Source organism: Podarcis muralis, chromosome 1 (assembly GCF_964188315.1).
Source record: "Podarcis muralis chromosome 1, rPodMur119.hap1.1, whole genome shotgun sequence".
NCBI lineage: Eukaryota > Metazoa > Chordata > Lepidosauria > Squamata > Lacertidae > Podarcis > Podarcis muralis.
Window position 1 is genome coordinate 113,416,405 of NC_135655.1, and position 18,659 is coordinate 113,435,063.

At 40.0% G+C, this 18,659-nt stretch overlaps 1 protein-coding gene across 1 annotated transcript in view; it reads left to right on the top strand.

Annotated features, from left to right (window-relative positions):
* TTN (titin) overlaps positions 1 to 18,659 on the top strand; it is a 289,919-nt gene that overhangs the window by 206,038 nt on the left and 65,222 nt on the right. The window contains exons 201-232 of the mRNA XM_077916555.1: positions 86 to 364; positions 1,181 to 1,480; positions 1,578 to 1,880; positions 1,982 to 2,356; positions 2,454 to 2,756; positions 3,734 to 4,033; positions 4,126 to 4,422; positions 4,515 to 4,799; positions 4,883 to 5,176; positions 5,900 to 6,199; positions 6,328 to 6,636; positions 6,722 to 6,912; positions 7,793 to 8,222; positions 8,541 to 8,849; positions 9,555 to 9,703; positions 9,789 to 9,818; positions 9,927 to 10,056; positions 10,171 to 10,470; positions 10,862 to 11,179; positions 11,761 to 12,057; positions 12,299 to 12,598; positions 13,302 to 13,616; positions 13,752 to 13,900; positions 14,351 to 14,501; positions 14,592 to 14,873; positions 15,483 to 15,785; positions 15,877 to 16,179; positions 16,285 to 16,566; positions 16,726 to 17,025; positions 17,148 to 17,450; positions 17,571 to 17,879; positions 17,963 to 18,244. Of these exons, the coding sequence (XP_077772681.1) occupies positions 86 to 364; positions 1,181 to 1,480; positions 1,578 to 1,880; positions 1,982 to 2,356; positions 2,454 to 2,756; positions 3,734 to 4,033; positions 4,126 to 4,422; positions 4,515 to 4,799; positions 4,883 to 5,176; positions 5,900 to 6,199; positions 6,328 to 6,636; positions 6,722 to 6,912; positions 7,793 to 8,222; positions 8,541 to 8,849; positions 9,555 to 9,703; positions 9,789 to 9,818; positions 9,927 to 10,056; positions 10,171 to 10,470; positions 10,862 to 11,179; positions 11,761 to 12,057; positions 12,299 to 12,598; positions 13,302 to 13,616; positions 13,752 to 13,900; positions 14,351 to 14,501; positions 14,592 to 14,873; positions 15,483 to 15,785; positions 15,877 to 16,179; positions 16,285 to 16,566; positions 16,726 to 17,025; positions 17,148 to 17,450; positions 17,571 to 17,879; positions 17,963 to 18,244 (8,778 nt within the window). The remainder of the gene's footprint in view (positions 1 to 85; positions 365 to 1,180; positions 1,481 to 1,577; positions 1,881 to 1,981; positions 2,357 to 2,453; positions 2,757 to 3,733; positions 4,034 to 4,125; positions 4,423 to 4,514; positions 4,800 to 4,882; positions 5,177 to 5,899; positions 6,200 to 6,327; positions 6,637 to 6,721; positions 6,913 to 7,792; positions 8,223 to 8,540; positions 8,850 to 9,554; positions 9,704 to 9,788; positions 9,819 to 9,926; positions 10,057 to 10,170; positions 10,471 to 10,861; positions 11,180 to 11,760; positions 12,058 to 12,298; positions 12,599 to 13,301; positions 13,617 to 13,751; positions 13,901 to 14,350; positions 14,502 to 14,591; positions 14,874 to 15,482; positions 15,786 to 15,876; positions 16,180 to 16,284; positions 16,567 to 16,725; positions 17,026 to 17,147; positions 17,451 to 17,570; positions 17,880 to 17,962; positions 18,245 to 18,659) is intronic.

The following is an 18,659-nucleotide window of genomic DNA, read 5'->3' on the forward strand; positions in this document are numbered from 1 at the left end:
GAAATAAATTATAAATTGTGAAATTGCTTTGGAACACTAATTGAAATTATTTTTCTGTGTGTTTTCTTTTTAAAAACAACAACAGGTAATCCAACTGTTGATATAAAGACTACAGACCTCGTTGTGGTTGAAGGTGAAAAGTTAAGTATCCCTGTGCCCTTCAGAGCTGTTCCAACTCCAACTATTGCTTGGCATAAGAGTGGGAAGGAGTTGAAAGCCGGTGACAGAACAACAATGAAGAGTGACCACATCTCTGCCTTGCTGGAAGTAACAAATGCAGTCCATGCTGATGCTGGCGTTTACACTATTACCTTGGAGAATAAATTGGGTTCAACAACCGGTACAATCAATGTCAAAGTAATAGGTAATTTATTTTTCTTATACTGGCAATTATGTGAATTAGACCCATAAAGTTGAACGGGTGACAAGATGCTCAGCTCTTAGTGTCAGGGACCATGCTGAGGAGGGGTGCACTGAGGAGGAAGGTTGGGAGCCTCCCCCTTCCCTTCCCCTCCCCTGCTCTGCATCCGGATCCTGAATCTTCCCAGGAGCAGGAGGAAAGTATAGATTTGGAACAGTGGTTTGCAGAGGGGCACAGTTCAGAAGGCAGAAGCTGGGAAATACTGGATGGGGAACAGCTAGGAGAAGAAACACTGGAAGAGAGAGAGTTAACAGATTCACAGCCGTTGGACAGCATTCCCCCACTGCCCTCCCCAAGCGGCAGAACAGAAAGCACACAAAGCACAGAGAGTACAAACTCAGATTACAAGACGTAGAAATGATGTAGATTAATAGGGACATAAGGGGGTGGAATCCTTAATTGGGAGCACCACCATTCCTTGGAGATGGGTTCTTTGTTCTCTCGCTGTGATTATTAGTTTCTAACTGGTAAGGCAACTCCTTTTCTTTTGTTTTGCTTATCTACTGCCACGGGGGAAGAAGCTGATTCCCTGAAGCCTGACACTTAGCTGCTTAATTGATACATGTAATGTGAGCCAACGCTGATATCTCCATGTGTCTAAATAGGGAGATAGGTCAACCTGAGGAATTGTAAATTATATATATAAATGTTTATCATCCATATGATTAGTGTGCACGAGTATATATATTCTTTTAATACAGTTTTCAAACCAATTTACTTTATTAAATGCTACATGTGTACCTATTGTTCTTCAATTAGGTGTGCCTGGACCATGCAATAGTATTAAGGCAAGTGAAGTAACTAAAAATTCATGTAAAGTGACCTGGGAACCTCCAGAATTTGATGGCAACACTCCAATTTTACATTATGTGCTGGAGCGAAGAGAAGCTGGTAGGAGAACCTACATACCAGTGATGTCTGGTGAGAACAAATTGGCATGGAATGTGAAGGATCTCATACAAAATGGTGAATACTACTTCCGCGTTAAAGCTGTTAATAAAATCGGAGGAGGTGAATACATTGAACTGAGAAATCCAGTGATTGCAGAAGATCCAAAGCGTAAGTTTTTTTTTTTATGATCATCAAGACTGAAAAAGGAAAATGGTTTCTCTGTGCCTTCTATTTATTCATTTTCTTTTAAATTTTCAATATGCAGAGCGTCCAGATCCACCTATTGACCTTGAGGTTCACAATCCAACATCGAAGTCAGTAACACTCACGTGGAAACCACCATTGTATGATGGAGGAACCAAGATTATGGGCTACGTTTTGGAAAAGTTAGTTAAAGGAGGAGAGAAGTGGGAAAGATGCAATGACTTTTTGGTTCCTCTTTTGACTTCTCCTGTGAAAGGTCTTGAGGAAGGCAAAGAATATCAGTTCCGTGTCCGTGCAGAGAATGCTGCCGGTGTCAGTGGACCTTCTAATGTCACTCCTCTGGTGAAAGCAGTGGATCCCGTTGGTATGTTTTGCAAACTACCTATTCATTTTTAGCAAGTATTCAAATTCTGCTGTATGCTACAGTATCAAATATAAACTAAAACAATATTTTTCTGGTTACAGAGGCTCCAAAGGTTTTCCTCGGTGCTAATCTGCAGGCTGGCCTTGAGGTGAAGCAAGGTTCTGAGATTGCACTTGAAGCACACATTTCAGGGTCACCTTACCCAACTATTGATTGGTTATGGAATGATGAAGTTGTTAAGCCAACAGAAATTAAGAAGAGAGTTACCAAGGTTACTAGGAAGAAGAAAGGTGAAGTTGAAGAAGATGAGCCTTTCCACTTGTCCCTGCCCGAGCGTTTGAGCATTGACAACCACAGACAAGGAGATTCTGTACTGGTCGTTCGGGATTCAATCAGACCAGACCATGGCACATATACTATTCGAGTTGAAAACGATCATGGGGTTGCAAAAGCTTCATGTGAAGTCAATGTGTTAGGTATGCCCTTATACATAATGGTGTGTGATACATTTTCTTCAAAATGTTTGAAGTGATATGTGCAAAGTCATGCTCATGATTTTTGTTTTCAAAACAGATACACCTGGACCACCAGTCAACTTTGTTTTTGAGGAGGTTCGTAAAAATAGCATCACTTGCAAGTGGGAGCCTCCTCTTGATGATGGCGGAAGTGAAATATTGAACTACGTCCTTGAAAAGAAAGACAACACAAAATCCGACATTGGCTGGGTTACCGTTACTTCAACGCTTAGGCATTGCAAATATAATGTGTCTAAACTTATTGAAGGAAAGGAATACATATTCCGTGTGAAAGCTGAGAACAGAGTAGGAGCTGGACCTCCATGTCTTTCAAAACCTGTTGTAGCTCAAGATCCATTCAGTAAGTCTTGTACTCTATCTAAATATGTGCTTCATTCATTTTTCCCAAAAGGCACTGGCCATCATCATCATCATTACCTTACACTCATATCGTACTTTAACATTAAAACTTTAATTCTATAATAACCCAGCAGAAAAACCTTGCAGAAGGAAATGGCTAAATTACATTTGCTGATCGTTGCAACATCCTAAAAAGAAAAAGAAAAAGCTAGGACAATCCATGCTAGTTGACTGTAAAACTTGCCATATCAGACTTTTCTATCCTGTTCTCTCCTTGTGTCTTAAAGTGTGTGAAGTGGGTGGTAATTACGAATAATAAATCCTTGAGATATATGGGTACACTGAGCTGGTAAGATCATCATTGACAAAAGCAAATGCTTAAATAATCCACCAGTAAAATAAATTGCAGATGAATTCGTACATACAAAGCGGAAAAAGAAGAACTGTGAAAAACACACATTTTCTTTAAGTCTTTCCATATACACAAAACCCACCCACACTCTCTCCAAGTTTCAAGCATGCACATCTACACGTTTAGGGTATAACACAGAGATAATATTTACATATCATGAAGGCAGTTTCGTTTTATTGGGATGTGGCTTTCCAGGGACCAAGCTAAACTTTACTACTCACAAGGGGTTCTGAATTCACTTAAAGGCATGCTGGGAGAACCAAGCTAACTGCCACTGCCCCCATTTTTCAACCCAGTTTGCCCCCTTTGTGTAGTAAAGAAAAATACATGTAACAGCTAATTTAGTAGCTCTCAGGCTGCAATCCTAGACACATTTACCTGGGAGTAAGTACAGCTGAAATTGCGGGACTTCATTTCAAGTAACTGTGAATAAGATCAGGCTGCATATTTCAACTGAAGCCTCCAAGTAAAGATATGGTGGCGGAGAAAATTAGAGGCATTAAACAAATTAAATTTCTGTATGATTTGGTAAGCTCCACTAACATTTGCATATCCTCTTTTTATAGGTCCTCCTGATGCACCTGATAAACCTCTAGTAGAGGATCCAACCAGCAGTAGTCTGTTGGTTAAGTGGAATGAGCCTAAAGACAATGGTAGCCCCATTTTGGGATACTGGATTGAAAAGCGTGAAATCAATGGAACCCACTGGGCTCGTGTGAACAAAGAGCGTGTGAATGCCCTGGAAACGAGAGTTGAAGGACTTTTAGAAGGTCTAACTTACGTTTTTAGAGTTTGTGCTGAAAATGCAGCTGGCCTTGGCAAATTCAGTCCCCCTTCAGATCCTAAAACGGCACAAGACCCAATATGTAAGTTGTTAGATAGAGAATATTATCCCTTAGTTTGAAAAGGGAAGTTTTCAGTCTATTAATCTCTCTTTATATGTATTTTTTTCTTTTAGTGCCTCCTGGCCCACCTGTTCCAAGAATTGTTGATACAAGCTCAACCTCTATTGACGTTGAATGGGACGCTCCGCTATACAATGGGGGTAGTGAAATCACTGGCTACCATGTTTACAAGAATTTTGTTGGCTCAAATGAATGGTCTCGCTGCACAGAAAGACCTATTAAGGTTCGGAGCTATATAGTTAAAGGAATTAGAGAAGGTGCAGATTACAAACTTCGTATTACCGCTCTTAATGTTGCTGGGGAAGGACCTCCTGGAGAAACAGAACCTGTAACAGTTGCAGAGCCTCAAGGTACTGTGATTATGTAATTTAAAATGAAATCTAATGTGAAATAGTTTGTGGGATTGTAAATTAATTAATTCTCTCTCTTTTTCCTTATACAGAGCCTCCCACTGTTGAATTTGACATTTCTGTCAGGGCAGGAGTTCAGATATTGGCAGGTCAAGCTCTTAAACTCCCTGCTGTTGTTACTGGACGGCCTACCCCTACAATTGTATGGACTTTAGAGGACGCAGATGTTGACAAAGAGCGAGTTGTGATTGAAAATGTTGGCACTTCATCTGAGCTGTTTATCAAAAATGCACTCAGAAAAGACCACGGAAGATACGTGATTACTGCCACTAACGAAAGTGGTTCTAAATTTGCTGCAACCAGAGCAGAAATATTTGGTAAGAAATGCTACATAGAGTGAAACAATGAATATATTAAGTATTTGGCCTTACTTAATTACATCTCATGTCTTCTTTTCCAGATGTTCCTGGACCGGTTACTGACTTGCATCCTGTGGTGGTAAATAGAAAGATGTGTCTACTTAACTGGGATGATCCCAAAGATGACGGAGGAAGTGAGATCATAGGTTTCCTTGTAGAGAGGAAAGATGCCAAAATGCATACATGGAGACTAGCTGTAGATACAGACAGATCCAAGTGTGATATAACAGGTCTTGTTGAAGGACAAGAATATAAGTTCCGTGTCTTCGCCAAGAACAAGTTTGGCTGTGGACCACCTGTTGAACTGGGACCTCTCCTCGCTGTTGACCCCAAAGGTAAAACTTCTTGTATTGATAAAAACCATCAGAACACTTTGGAACAGAGGATCCCCCTCCCGTAATTTCAACTTTTTTAACACCATTCAAAATATATATTTATATCCTTTATAATCACAACACTCCTTTGTGTGTGTGTGTGTGTGCGCGCGCGCGCGCGCATGCGTGTGCGCATTCTTGCAGTTGAACCCAGAACATGTCATTTTCTTGAAAGAGAACTTTTCTAGAGTCAGGATAACTGAAAACCTAGTGCTTCCCATGTTCATTTCTGTGTGGAAATACTTTTTTTAAAAAAAAGAAAATAATCTTACAAGGGCAAAATGTTGCATGCAAAGATGCTCTGATGTAAAACTTTTCTGTAGCTGCTCTACAAAATCCAATTTCTCCACACACCTCTTTCCCACTTCCAGCAATTCACCAGAGTCGCACCAATGAATTTTGGAGTTAGTATAACATTGTCCCATTTAATTTAGTATTTAATGACAGTTTTAAACTGAGGATGTAGAGGTGGGTTTCAGTAAACATCTGCAGAGCTTCCCTCCTCTTTAAATAACATGTTGCATGTCCCTAGCCTTGGAGGCAGGGGAATATAAACCGAAATAACTAAAACGATGTATTTTTACCTTGTTCGCTGGTGAAACTGCTGCACAGTAAACATGACGCGAAAACACAAGGGTTTGTTTTTCAAATTTAACTTACCATTTTTCATTCTTGCCACAACAGGTCCTCCAACTGCTCCTGAGAGGTTCATGTACACAGAGAGAACAAAGAACTCTGTTACACTTGACTGGAAGCCTCCCCGTAATGATGGTGGAAGCCCCATCATCGGCTACATTGTTGACAAAAGAAGACATGACTCAAATGAATTCGAAAGAGTCAATAAGAGACTCTGTCCAACTACATCGCTTCTTGTGGACAATCTTGCTGAGCTGCATATGTATGAGTTCCGAGTCAAGGCTGTCAACGAGATTGGAGAAAGTGAACCATCACTGCCCCTTAATGTAGTCGTACAGGATGATGAAGGTGAGGCTCTTTAATATAAATGTGTACACTTTACCTATAGATGTGAACATTTGGTGTCTGCTAGAGGCCTCACTATATTTTTGAGAATTACATGGTTAATCACTTTTGCATTCATTTTCTTTTTTCAGAACCTCCCACGGTGACATTGCGTCTGTCTGTTAGAGGAGATACTATCAAAGTTATGGCAGGGCAACCAGTCAACATTCCAGCAGACGTGACAGGTCTTCCAATGCCAAAGATTGAATGGTCTAAAGATGACGTTGTTATTGATAAAACATCAGATGCCCTTAAGATCACCAAAAAGGAAACAAGTAGAACAGAGGCGAAAACTGAACTCAGCATGCCTGCAGCAGTTAGGAATGATAAAGGCACTTACACAGTTTCAGCTTCTAATCGTCTTGGCACCGCATACCGCAATGTTCACGTTGAAGTATTTGGTATGTATCTAGCTTCTTGCTTAAACGGCCAAAGTTTTCTTCCTTTATTTCTACTATAACACAATACTAAATTGGTTTTATTTAGATCGTCCTTCTCCACCGAGAAATCTCACCGTATCGGATATTAAAGCTGAATCTTGCTGTTTGACTTGGGATGCCCCACTCGATAATGGTGGCAGTGAGATTACGCACTACATTATTGAGAAGCGGGATGCGAGCAAGAAGAAGTCTGACTGGGAGGAAGTATCCAGCACTGTTGTGGATAGACGATTTGGGGTAATGCTTCAATCTTGGTTTCATAGACAAAAGGGATAGTCTTTAAATGAAAAATGACCATTTATAAAATTGTTGAGGTGAATGTTAACACTGTTCACCTTCCGGATTTCCTGTTTTTACGTCTGCCTTCCATTTAATGCCAAAATAGGTATTCCTATACTCTGTATTTAATGGTATTTCACTCCCTTCAGAGTTGGGTTAGTAGCAGTTGGTGCAGATATGCCAATGATGTGTAGAGTTGTTAAGCATCACAGCAAAATACAGGTGGTTTTTTCAAGAACTGTTTTAAGATGTCCATATGATGGCATCTAACTGCATGGAAAAAATCCAAAATACACTAAAACCAGTTCTGAGAATTGGTTTTACACATATCATAGGATCAAACAGTTGGATGGGTCCTTTTTGAGTTTGAGGGGTCTTCCTAGTCAAATCCCTTGCTCAGTGCAGGGAAATGAGAACTTGGGCACTCCCAACAGATGGCTGTTTAAATTCTGCTTAAGACCTCCAGCGAAGAAGAACCCAATGTTCATTGACTCCATTGTCAAACTTTTAAGAGGTTTCTCCTAATGTTCAGCTGAAACGTGCCCTCCTTTAGCTTATGAGATCTAGATGTTTATGCCTTCTGTATGACATCTTCTCAGGTATTTGTAATACGTTAACTTGCCCCCCTTCAGACATCACCCCACCAAGTTAAACAAACCTAATTCCTTCATCCTTTATTTTTAAGTCTTGTTTTCCATACCACTGACTACCTTTGTTGTCCTCCTTTGTGAGGTGACCTTTGGCTATTCTTTGTTTAAAGTCCTGGAAACAGCACAGGGAATTGATATGAAACTGATTTTTAAAAATAATAATGTATCATGTTTCTTTTACTTTTCAGGTCTATAAACTGGCAACAAATGGACAATATCAATTTAGAGTGAGGGCCGTTAACAGGTTTGGGACAAGTGACGAATGCCTTTCCGAAAAGGTAGTTATCAAGGATCCTTATGGTCTTCCTGGACCCCCTGGAAAACCAAAGGTTACAGAACACACCAGGTCATCAATGCTGGTAACATGGACGCCTCCACTAGACAATGGTGGAGCTCCAATTACTGGCTATTGGCTGGAAAAGAAAGAAGAAGGAGGTGTCTACTGGTCTCGTGTCAACAGAGCTCCAGTGACAAAACCAGCAGTGAAAGGACTGGAATACAATGTACTGCGTTTGATTGAAGGTGTAAAATACCAGTTCCGAGCTATGGCTGTGAATATTGCTGGAATTGGCCCTCCCAGTGAGCCATCAGATCTTTATGAAGCTGCAGATCCAATCTGTAAGTATAAAGACAAGGAAGCAATAAGTAACAAAAAATGCCAACTTTGTAATTTTTGTTAAATTTGTCCTGAACCTGATTTGATAGAGGTTCTGTGATTTCAGTGCATGAGCTCTGCATTTGAAGTCAAATATTTAATGAGTTAGGCTTCATTTTATAAGTGCATATTATCATGATAAATAGCAAATATTACTAATTTTGTGCAATGAAATACTGCATAGTTGATAGACTTTCCATTCACTTCATTGGAGGGGTGTTGTGCAATGGAACAAGGGAGGCATAGTCCTCATGGCAGTACATTTTGCATTTGCTCAATAGATCCTCCTGGAGCACCATCATGCCCAGATGTCAAAGACAGAACCAACTCAACTATATCTCTTGCATGGAAACCTCCACAAAAAGATGGTGGCAGTCCTATTAAAGGATATATCGTCGAAATGCAAGAAGAAGGTAGTTTAGATTGGAAGAGTGTGAACGAACCGGACAAGCTGTTCCCTACCTGCGATTGTGTTGTACCCAATCTGAAAGAGCTCAGAAAGTACAGATTCAGAGTAAAGGCTGTAAATGCTGCGGGGGAATCCGAGCCAAGTCTTTGCACTGCAGAAATACCATGCAAGGAAGTTCAAGGTAAGGATTGTTGGAAATAATTCTTTCCACTCGAACGTGTAGACATAGAAAAATCAAAAGATTTGAAAAGTGAAATGCAGGAATGGCGGTCCAGCACATTAGAGTTTTCAAGAGTAAAGCAAACTTATTGGGGGCTGTTATGGGTACAAGGGAAATCCCAACATCAATCTGATAGCAATATAAGCTGGAGCTAGATTATTCTGCATACATTTGAGAAGAAACTCTTCTCAAAGTATCCCTGCCATATGAGTTAAGGCAGATAGTGATCAAAGAGAGATCCTTCTCAGTGGTGGCACCAGTTCATAGAATTCTGTCCTCGGGAAGCCCACCTGACACCAACATTGTTATGGATTTGGGGCCAGCAAAGGTTTTGTTTTTGTTTTTTTACTAGGCTGTTTCATGCATTGTTCTAATTTATTATATTTTGGTGTTATATGTTATCATGTTTTTCTAAAGCTTTGCTAAATGGCAGTATATATTTCAAATAAGTATATATCTTGATATCTTTGTTTATCATCAAGAGAATAAAACACAACTGAGGCTGCAAGCCTACCCATTTATCCGAAAGAAAGACCCATCAATGTCAGAAGGACTTACTACTGAGTATACTGTACATGCATAAGTTTACTCTATTAGAGAACTTATGTGACAGGTAGATGAATTCTGACTATATTATTTATATGATATATTATTTGTATTTTGCAGAGGAGCCAGAAATATTTATTGATGTTGGAGCACAAGACTTACTCTCTTGCCGTACTGGTACAACAATCAGAATTCCAGCAGTTATTAAGGGACGTCCTGTTCCCAAAGTAACTTGGGAATTTGAAGGAGATGCAAAGAAAGCTGTAAAGGTCAGTGACAAAACAAAGTAAACTGTTAAAAACTTCATGCTAAAGTATTTTGTGTGTGTATTTACTATTTCTTCTTTATTTAAAGGATGGACATAACATACCTGAAGATGCTACGGTAAAAAATAGCTTATATTTGAATACACTTATTTTGCTTCTAATATTTGCATTTTTCAAGTCCTTTTTTAATTATTATTGCTAAGTAAGTTTGTTTTGGTTTGTGCAGGTGGAATCAACTGATACCACATCAGTGATTACTATCCCTACATGTAACAGAGGTCATTCTGGAAAATACAGTATTACAGCAAAGAATAAAGCAGGACAGAAAACTGTAAATGTCAGGGTGAATGTCCTAGGTAAGACTAATCAATCTGAATATTGCACCATTTCACTAATTTTGTGATACAAAAGTTCATATACTGTAAAACCCCATATAATGATTTTTCCAATCTGTTTTCATGATGAAATAGATGTTCCAGGGCCACCAAAAGACCTGAAAGTAAGTGACATAACAAGATGCAGCTGTAAACTTTCGTGGAAAATGCCGGACAATGATGGTGGAGACAGAATCAGAAACTATATTATTGAGAAAAGAACTGTTGAAGGGAAAGCCTGGACAAAAGTTAATCCCAACTGTGCTGGCACATCATTGGTTATTCCTGATCTCATAGCTGGGCAACAATACTTCTTCAGAGTACGTGCAGAAAACCGCTTTGGTGTTGGACCCCCAGCAGATACAATTCAAAGGACCACAGCAAGGGATCCAATCCGTAAGTTAAATCAAAATGGGACATTCATTCATGCATTCATTCAGCCTTTATTGGCAAAATTTAGACAGAGTAAGAAAACCTTCCATAAAACATTGGCAACCCGGACATATTAAACACATAAAACATATGAAAGACTCAGTAGCCACCGTTAAGAAAATTAAATAGTTTTAAATTTGACTTTTAAAATCTCAACTAAATATCCTGAAACAATCTCAGTAGTTTGGGGAGTATCATCCCTTAGCAGATATTGGATTGCAGGTTCTTTGAAAATAAATACGTAAATACTTTAAGGGTGTGGCAAAGTGGGACATTTGTTTTTACTAATGATACTTTATTGTAGGGCAGTACTTACATTTTACTTTGCTCCTTTTTTAACAAAAACAACACACAGATCCTCCTGATCCACCTATCAAGCTCAAGATTGGTCTTATAACAAAGAACACGGTAAACTTGACATGGAAACCTCCAAAGAATGACGGCGGTGCTCCCGTAACACATTATAATGTGGAGTGCCTTCGCTGGGACCGTACTGGTGAAGGGAAGGAAGCCTGGCGACAGTGCAATAGACGGGATGTGGAAGAAACAAAGTTTACTGTTGAAGACCTTAAAGAAGGCGATGAATATGAATTCAGAGTGAAAGCAGTGAATGAAGCAGGTCCAAGCAGACCGTCAGCTACTGTTGGGCCAGTCGTCGTCAAAGATCAGACATGTAAGCGCTGCAAAGCATTAGTAGTTATTGCACTTCAAATATCCGCTCACCTGGGGCTCTGGGGGAGCAGTGTTTTTGTTACACAGCACGGCCGTGGGCCAGTCCCAGGAGATCTGCTATCTTCCCACACAGCCAGGCAAAGGGATGGTCACATGGCAATGCCCTCCTCACATTGGGCTGAATCCTACATTGAACAGGTACCCCGCTAAAGGGGTCCAGGAGGGGTGACTCTGTCTGAGAGCCCACATGATAGGCCAATATGCCTCTTGCAATAATGGCCTGTCGTGGCACCCAGTCCATGTTGGGGGCAACTCCCCAGCACAGGGTCATCCCCCATTGGGTCTCTTATCAGCCAGCACGTAGGTTGACTGATGATGGATACATGCCCATTGCCTTAGCCAAACCTACTCGTATCTGTATTGAAGGAAGTTATGGCCTAATTCAACCCAATATCAATCTCTTGCGTTCATTTCCACGGTCTACCCCGCACAGGGCTGCAGACATCATGTGCCTGCAGTGCAAAGCATTTTGACTTCAGCATTCATAGTGGCTCAATAATTTTTGCTTGCTTTTGTTTGTAGGCCCTCCGTCTATTGAACTCAAAGAATTTATGGAGGCAGAAGAAGGGACAGATATCAAGATTGTAGCCAAAATAAAGGGCGTCCCCTTCCCGACACTGACTTGGGTCAAAGCTCATCCTAAGAAACCTGATGACAAATTGCCAGTGCTATATGACCAACATGTCAACAAGATTGTGGATGAAAATTCCTGTACTTTGCTGATACAGCAATCTCGCAGAAAAGACACAGGCTTGTACACTATAACTGCTGTCAATAACTTTGGAACAGATTCAAAGGAGATGAGGCTGAATGTGCTAGGTAAATATCAATGTATTTTGGCATTGGCAACCTAATTTACTGTTTGTTATATAATGTTCAAAACATGTCTCTCCTGTTATCAGTCTCTGCAGCCACAGCAGGCGCCGTAACTCTCCAATAGTTTGGCTTCATCCCTGAAGGCAAACTCTTCCATTTCCTCCCGAGATAGCTGGATGCCAACCACAACAATATAACACTCAACTTTGACAACAATTAATGCTTTATAAAATGTATTTTTCAGGTCGCCCTGGACCACCAGAAGGACCCATTAAATTTGAATCTATTTCCGCCGATCAGATGACAATTTCTTGGCTTCCTCCTAAAGATGATGGTGGATCTAAGATAACTAACTATGTTATTGAAAAAAGGGAAGCAAACAGAAGGACCTGGGTCCATGTTACCAATGAACCTAAAGAATGCATCTTCACAGTACCCAAACTACTAGAAGGGCATGAATACATCTTCCGCATCATGGCACAGAATAAATATGGCGTTGGGGAACCTCTTGATAGTGAACCTGAAACTGCCAGAAATCTATTCAGTAAGCATACAGTTATCTAAAATATCACCTGCGCTTATATTTATTGGCAAAGCAGAACATAAGTAATCTGATTAGATAGTATGAGAGCCCCAAGTTAAAATTGTTATTTTTTAAATCTTCTGTATGGCTAAATGTCTATAATAGTTTTTAAAGGCTTTTCAGAAATAGATCTTTTATGGCTATTTTTTCTGTTTCATCTTAAAACCTTACCTGTTTTAAATGTTAAATATTGAATCTGTACTTATATCATTTTAGATTTTATTTAGCACAGTATAGACCGTTTCTTTGCCTTTCTTCACCATAATATAATAAAACGTTCAATTATCAGTGCTATCTTGTGCTCTGCTATACACAATGAAGCACAGTGCTGTGGCAAAGGAACCCTTCATCAACTCCGCTATTCCAAGAAATACAAAATGCTGGCATTTGGTGCAGAGCTACTGTAAAAAGGGCTTTTCAGGGTGAAGATGCTGAGCCATGGCTCTAGCACAGGATTCTAGGACTTGACAGTTATGTATAACAAAGAAAAAGGAGGACTTTGTATAGCCCTGCCCTACTTACTTCACAAAGGTTGTCTCTGTAGGGGCTAATGAAAGACTGGAAAAGGAAACGTCAGATGAAGGCTATAGCATAAATACCATATATAAGTGGTCTATGTGGCCCCCGGAGCTTTGCTTTACTCTTGGTGTACTTTATTCCCTAGGTGTTCCTGGAATTTGTGACAAACCAACAGTCAGCAGTGTCACACATGACTCAATGACCGTCAACTGGGAGGAGCCAGAATATGATGGAGGCTCCCCTGTGACGGGTTATTGGCTGGAGCGTAAAGAGACCACTGGAAAGAGATGGACACGGGTTAACCGTGATCCTATTAAACCTATGACATTGGGAGTTTCTTACAAAGTACCTGGCCTTATTGAAGGTTCAGATTACCAGTTCCGTGTCTATGCTATTAATGCTGCTGGTGTTGGACCGCCAAGCATGCCGTCAGATCCAATAACTGCAAGAGACCCAATCTGTAAGTAATCAAGATCTATTTATTTATTTGGTGTGAAAGGGGGAAATATACTAAAAGATGGTATAGATGGTATATGTTTGAGAAATAATAAATACACAGTCTTGTGACAGAATGATGCAATAATTTTCCCCCCAGCTCCACCTGGTCCTCCATTTCCAAAAGTTACTGATTGGACAAAATCTTCCGTTGACCTTGAATGGACTCCTCCATTAAAAGATGGCGGTTCTAAAGTCACTGGTTACCTTGTTGAATTTAAAGAAGAAGGGAAAGAAGAATGGGAAAAGGTAGGTGAAATTCTGCCATTGAAAATTTATTTGAAACATTATGTCGATTCCATAATTGAACATACTGAGGAACATACCGAATCACTGAAAGGGCTACCAACTCATCTGTGTGGCCTAGAAGCAGCAAAAACCCATTGTTCCCTGTCTCCGTAGGTGGCTTTTAATGGTAGCACGAGTGAAAGATAAGGGAGGGAGGTAAGTGATGTGGTGTGGGGAGAGGCATGAAGTAAGGAGGTTGAGGAGGAAGGAATGAAATGACTCAGGTACACAGCTGCAAATAAAATGTTTTGTGTTGTAAAGTGCAATATACAAGTGTGACACTAGATGGTGCCAGTGAGCTATGCAAAATCCAATGTATTTTTTGAAACGTTTTTTAGGAAAGCATTTCCATAGCGTCTTTAACATGTGTGTAGATTCCACCAAAGACACAAAATTTCTTTTTGTTTTCAGGCAAAAGATAAAGAAATAAGAGGGACCAAGTTTGTTTTGGCAGGATTGAAAGAAGGAGGTTTCTACAGATTTAGAGTCAGAGCAATAAATGCTGCTGGTATTGGAGAGCCTGGAGATGTCACTGAAGTCATTGAAATAAAGGACAGAATAGGTATGTCTTAGGATAAAAACAGCCTCTCTTTGTTCTTGTGTGGGTAAAAGAATAGAAACTAAATATAAAATATATTGTTTGTTTCTACAGTTGCTCCTGATCTCATGCTTGATGCTCATGTGAAGGACAGAATCGTTGTCCATGCTGGTGGAGTGATCCGCATTATAGCTTATGTCTCGGGAAAGCCACCTCCAACAATTACCTGGAAGAGGGATGAGAGAGCTCTCCCAGAGGAGGCTAAAATCGAGGAAACTGCAATTAGTTCCTCTATGGTCATAAAGAACTGCAAGAGAAGCCATCAGGGCTTATACACTCTTCTCGCTAAAAATGCCGGTGGAGAAAGAAAGAAGACTATTATTGTTGATGTGCTAGGTAAGCACTGAAAGCTGACTTGCTGATGGCTAGACTGCTGATGCGGGCAGATGGCTGATAGATGAATGACAGAAAGTGACTTTTGTTGATGCATTTCCACTGGCTACCCATATGTTACTGGATCAGGATGAAAGTTCATGTACAAAGCCCTGAACAACTTGAGTCCAAGATACCACAAGAAGTGTCTGCTTCCTTTTGGCCCATTTTGATGACTTAGATCATCTGAAGGAGGGCTGTTAGTTGTTCCCAATGTCTCAGAACCCTTAGTGTGTCATCAGTCCCATACTGCAGAAAACTCTTCCAACGGAGAATCAGTGGACATCCTCACAGTTAACCTTCAGACGTCTCTTGGAAGATGTTCTTATGCAGACAGGCCTATTCAGTTGTTTAATTTCCTTTATTTAGATGAGCCAGTCATTCTTGTGATTACTTTGTATTGTTTTATAGTATTTTATATTGTGTATATTATATGAGTGGGTGGGGTTATAGAAATATATAAATATGTTTTTATAAATATGTTATTGCATCTATGTTATTATTTGGGTTCCAATTACAGAAATGTTAAATGTTCGTCTTAAAACCATTCTACTGTATTTCTTTCCTTCACAGATGTTCCAGGTCCAGTCGGCATTCCATTCCTTACTGAGAACCTAACCAACGACTCATGCAAACTTACGTGGTTTTCTCCTGAAGATGACGGTGGCTCAGCTATCACCAACTACGTAATTGAAAAACGTGAAGCAGACCACAGGGCTTGGACCCCAGTGACATATACGGTCACCAGGCAGAATGCAACAGTTCAGGGGCTGATTGAGGGCAAAGCATACTTCTTCCGAATTGCACCTGAGAATATTATTGGCATGGGCCCATTTGTGGAGACAACAAAAGAGATTTTAATCAGAGACCCAATAAGTAAGACTTTATTGTCTTTTTTTTTTCAGTACTGATGAGGACAATTTGCCTTGAAAAAAGTACCTAACGTGGTGCATGTGTTTATTTCTAGCTGTGCCAGAAAGGCCTGAGGATCTGGAAGTCAAAGCAGTAACGAAGGATTCTGTTACACTGACCTGGAACCCACCTAAGTACAACGGTGGCTCTGATATAACCATGTACGTTTTGGAAAGCCGCCTTATTGGGAAGGAGAAATTTACCAGAGTTACAAAAGAGAAAATGCTTGACAGAAAATACACAGTTGAAGATTTGAAAGAAGGTGACACTTATGAGTATCGCGTGAGCGCTTGCAATATTGTGGGACAAGGCAAACCATCATTTGTTACAAAACCCATCACATGCAAAGATGAAATTGGTAAGTTTCCATTCTGGAGCAAACCAACCAACCAAATGTGCATTGGGTGATCTGTGAGTTTTTATAGATATCACTGATTCTTCTTTTCTTTAACAATACTTCTAGCTCCTCCACAACTTGAACTTGATATCCGAGAGAAGCTCACTGTCCGTGTAGGAGAAGCTTTCAGTCTGACCGGCCGTTACTCAGGCAAACCAGCACCAAAGATTACCTGGCTCAAAGATGAAATTTCTGTGAAAGAAGACAAACGGACAAAGATCCAGACGACGCCAGCTACTCTTTGTCTGGGGATATTGAAATCTGTCCGTGAAGATTCAGGCAAATATTGTGTCATTGTAGAAAACAGTTCGGGAACAAGAAAAGGTTTCTGTCAAGTTACTGTAGTTGGTAAGTATTGCTATAGTGCTAAAATAAGTTATTTCCACATGTGGCATGAATTAGAGCTGATCAAATGAGGGTGGGATGGCATATCACATAATAACATTTAACCTAATGCACATTGTGAAGAACTTTTCTGATAAATATATTTCTTTTACTTTTAAACAGATCGTCCTCAACCACCAGTGGGGCCAGTTATTTTTGATGAAGTTACTAAAGATCATTTTGTTATCTCCTGGAAACCTCCCTTGGATGATGGTGGAAGTCCAATTACAAATTACATTATTGAGAAGAGAGATGCAAACAGAGACCTCTGGATGCCAGTCACGTCAGCCAATGTCAAGACAACGTGCAAAGTCCCTAAATTACTTGAGGGAAGAGATTATGTTGTCCGAATCTATGCTGAGAACTTGTATGGCATGAGTGATCCTTTAATATCTGATGAAATGAAGGCCAAGGATCGTTTCAGTATGTAGTTTATTTGCTAATTCATTTTACTTAAGTCTCCGCCATATTTCTACTTCACTTGTATTTTCATATTATATTTTTGTATGAAATGGATTTAAAACTTGAAAACGTTATTTCTTCAGGTGTTCCTGCTGCACCAGAGCAACCTATCATTAAAGGCGTCACCAAAAATTCTGCTTTAGTTACCTGGAAGAAGCCATATGATGGAGGAAAACCAATAACCAATTACATACTTGAAAAGAAGGAAACTATGTCTACTCGATGGGGAAGAGCCACCAAAGATCATATTTACCCAGATACTCAGTTCAGGGTAACAGATCTTCTTGAAGGCTGTGAATATGAATTCCGAGTTTCAGCAGAAAATGAAATTGGCGTTGGTGATCCTAGCCCACCCTCAAAACCATTCTTCGCTAGGGATCCAATCGGTATATTATAAAACATTTTCTCATGTATTATATTTGTGATATTACTTGGTACCAATTAATCTCTTTTTCAGATTCATGATTCCAATGTAATGGGGTGTTGTTGTTTTTTCGTTTTTACAGTAAAACCAAGTCCACCAATTAATCCTGAAGCAGTGGATAAAACTAAAAGTTCAGTGCAATTGTCCTGGCAACCACCACGTCATGATGGAGGAGGCAAGATCATAGGCTATCTCATTGAGTACCAAAAGGATGGAGATGAGGAGTGGAAAAAAGCCAACCATACAGCAGATTCTTGCCCTGAGACAAAATACAATGTCACCGGCCTCACTGAGGGTACCAAATATAGATTCAGAGTCTTTGCAGTCAATGGGGCAGGAGAATCCGAGCCAGCTAATGTTCGTGATCCAGTTGAAGTCAAGGACAGACTTGGTAAGCAGAACATGATGTTTTAATTGGTTTTAAAGGGCCAAAGTGGATATATTTTCTGAACACGAAGTCCTTTTTTTTTACAGAGGCTCCTGATTTAATCCTGGATGCTAATATGACACGAGAACAACATGTAAAAGTTGGAGATACATTGAGGCTAAGTGCTGTAATTAAAGGAATTCCATTCCCAAAAGTGACTTGGAAGAAAGAAGATAAGGAAGTTCCTACAAAGGCAGATATTGAGGTTACAGGAGTTGGCAGTAAGCTTGAAATTCGACACGCAGTCCATGAAGACGGAGGGAATTATTCCCTGACCGTGGAGAATCCGGTTGGATCAAAGACTGTTTCAGTAAAAGTTATTGTTCTAGGTAATGAATGAAATGATGTTAACACTTCTACTGGGAGATAAAACATGACAGAGGTGAATGATAGGAACATACCTATGTACAACAGAAAAGCAGGAATGAAAAATTATATTTTTCATCATCTGTTAGCAACCTTGTTCCCCAACTTGGAAGGGAATTTTCTAAATGTTATGAAGCATTATCAGAATCCTTGCGGTGTTAAAACACACACATACCAAATATGGGTGGGTGCATAGTGGGTGCAAAGCCCATAGTCTTTGGAAAATATTAATTGTTCTCTGAGGTTCATAGTCACTGAAATTAACAATACTAGTAATTTTATTATTTGTACCCTACCCATCTGACTGGGTTGCCCCAGCCACAACACAAACATACATACAGCGAAGCTACTGTAAATTTGTTGAAGAAATCGGGGTGA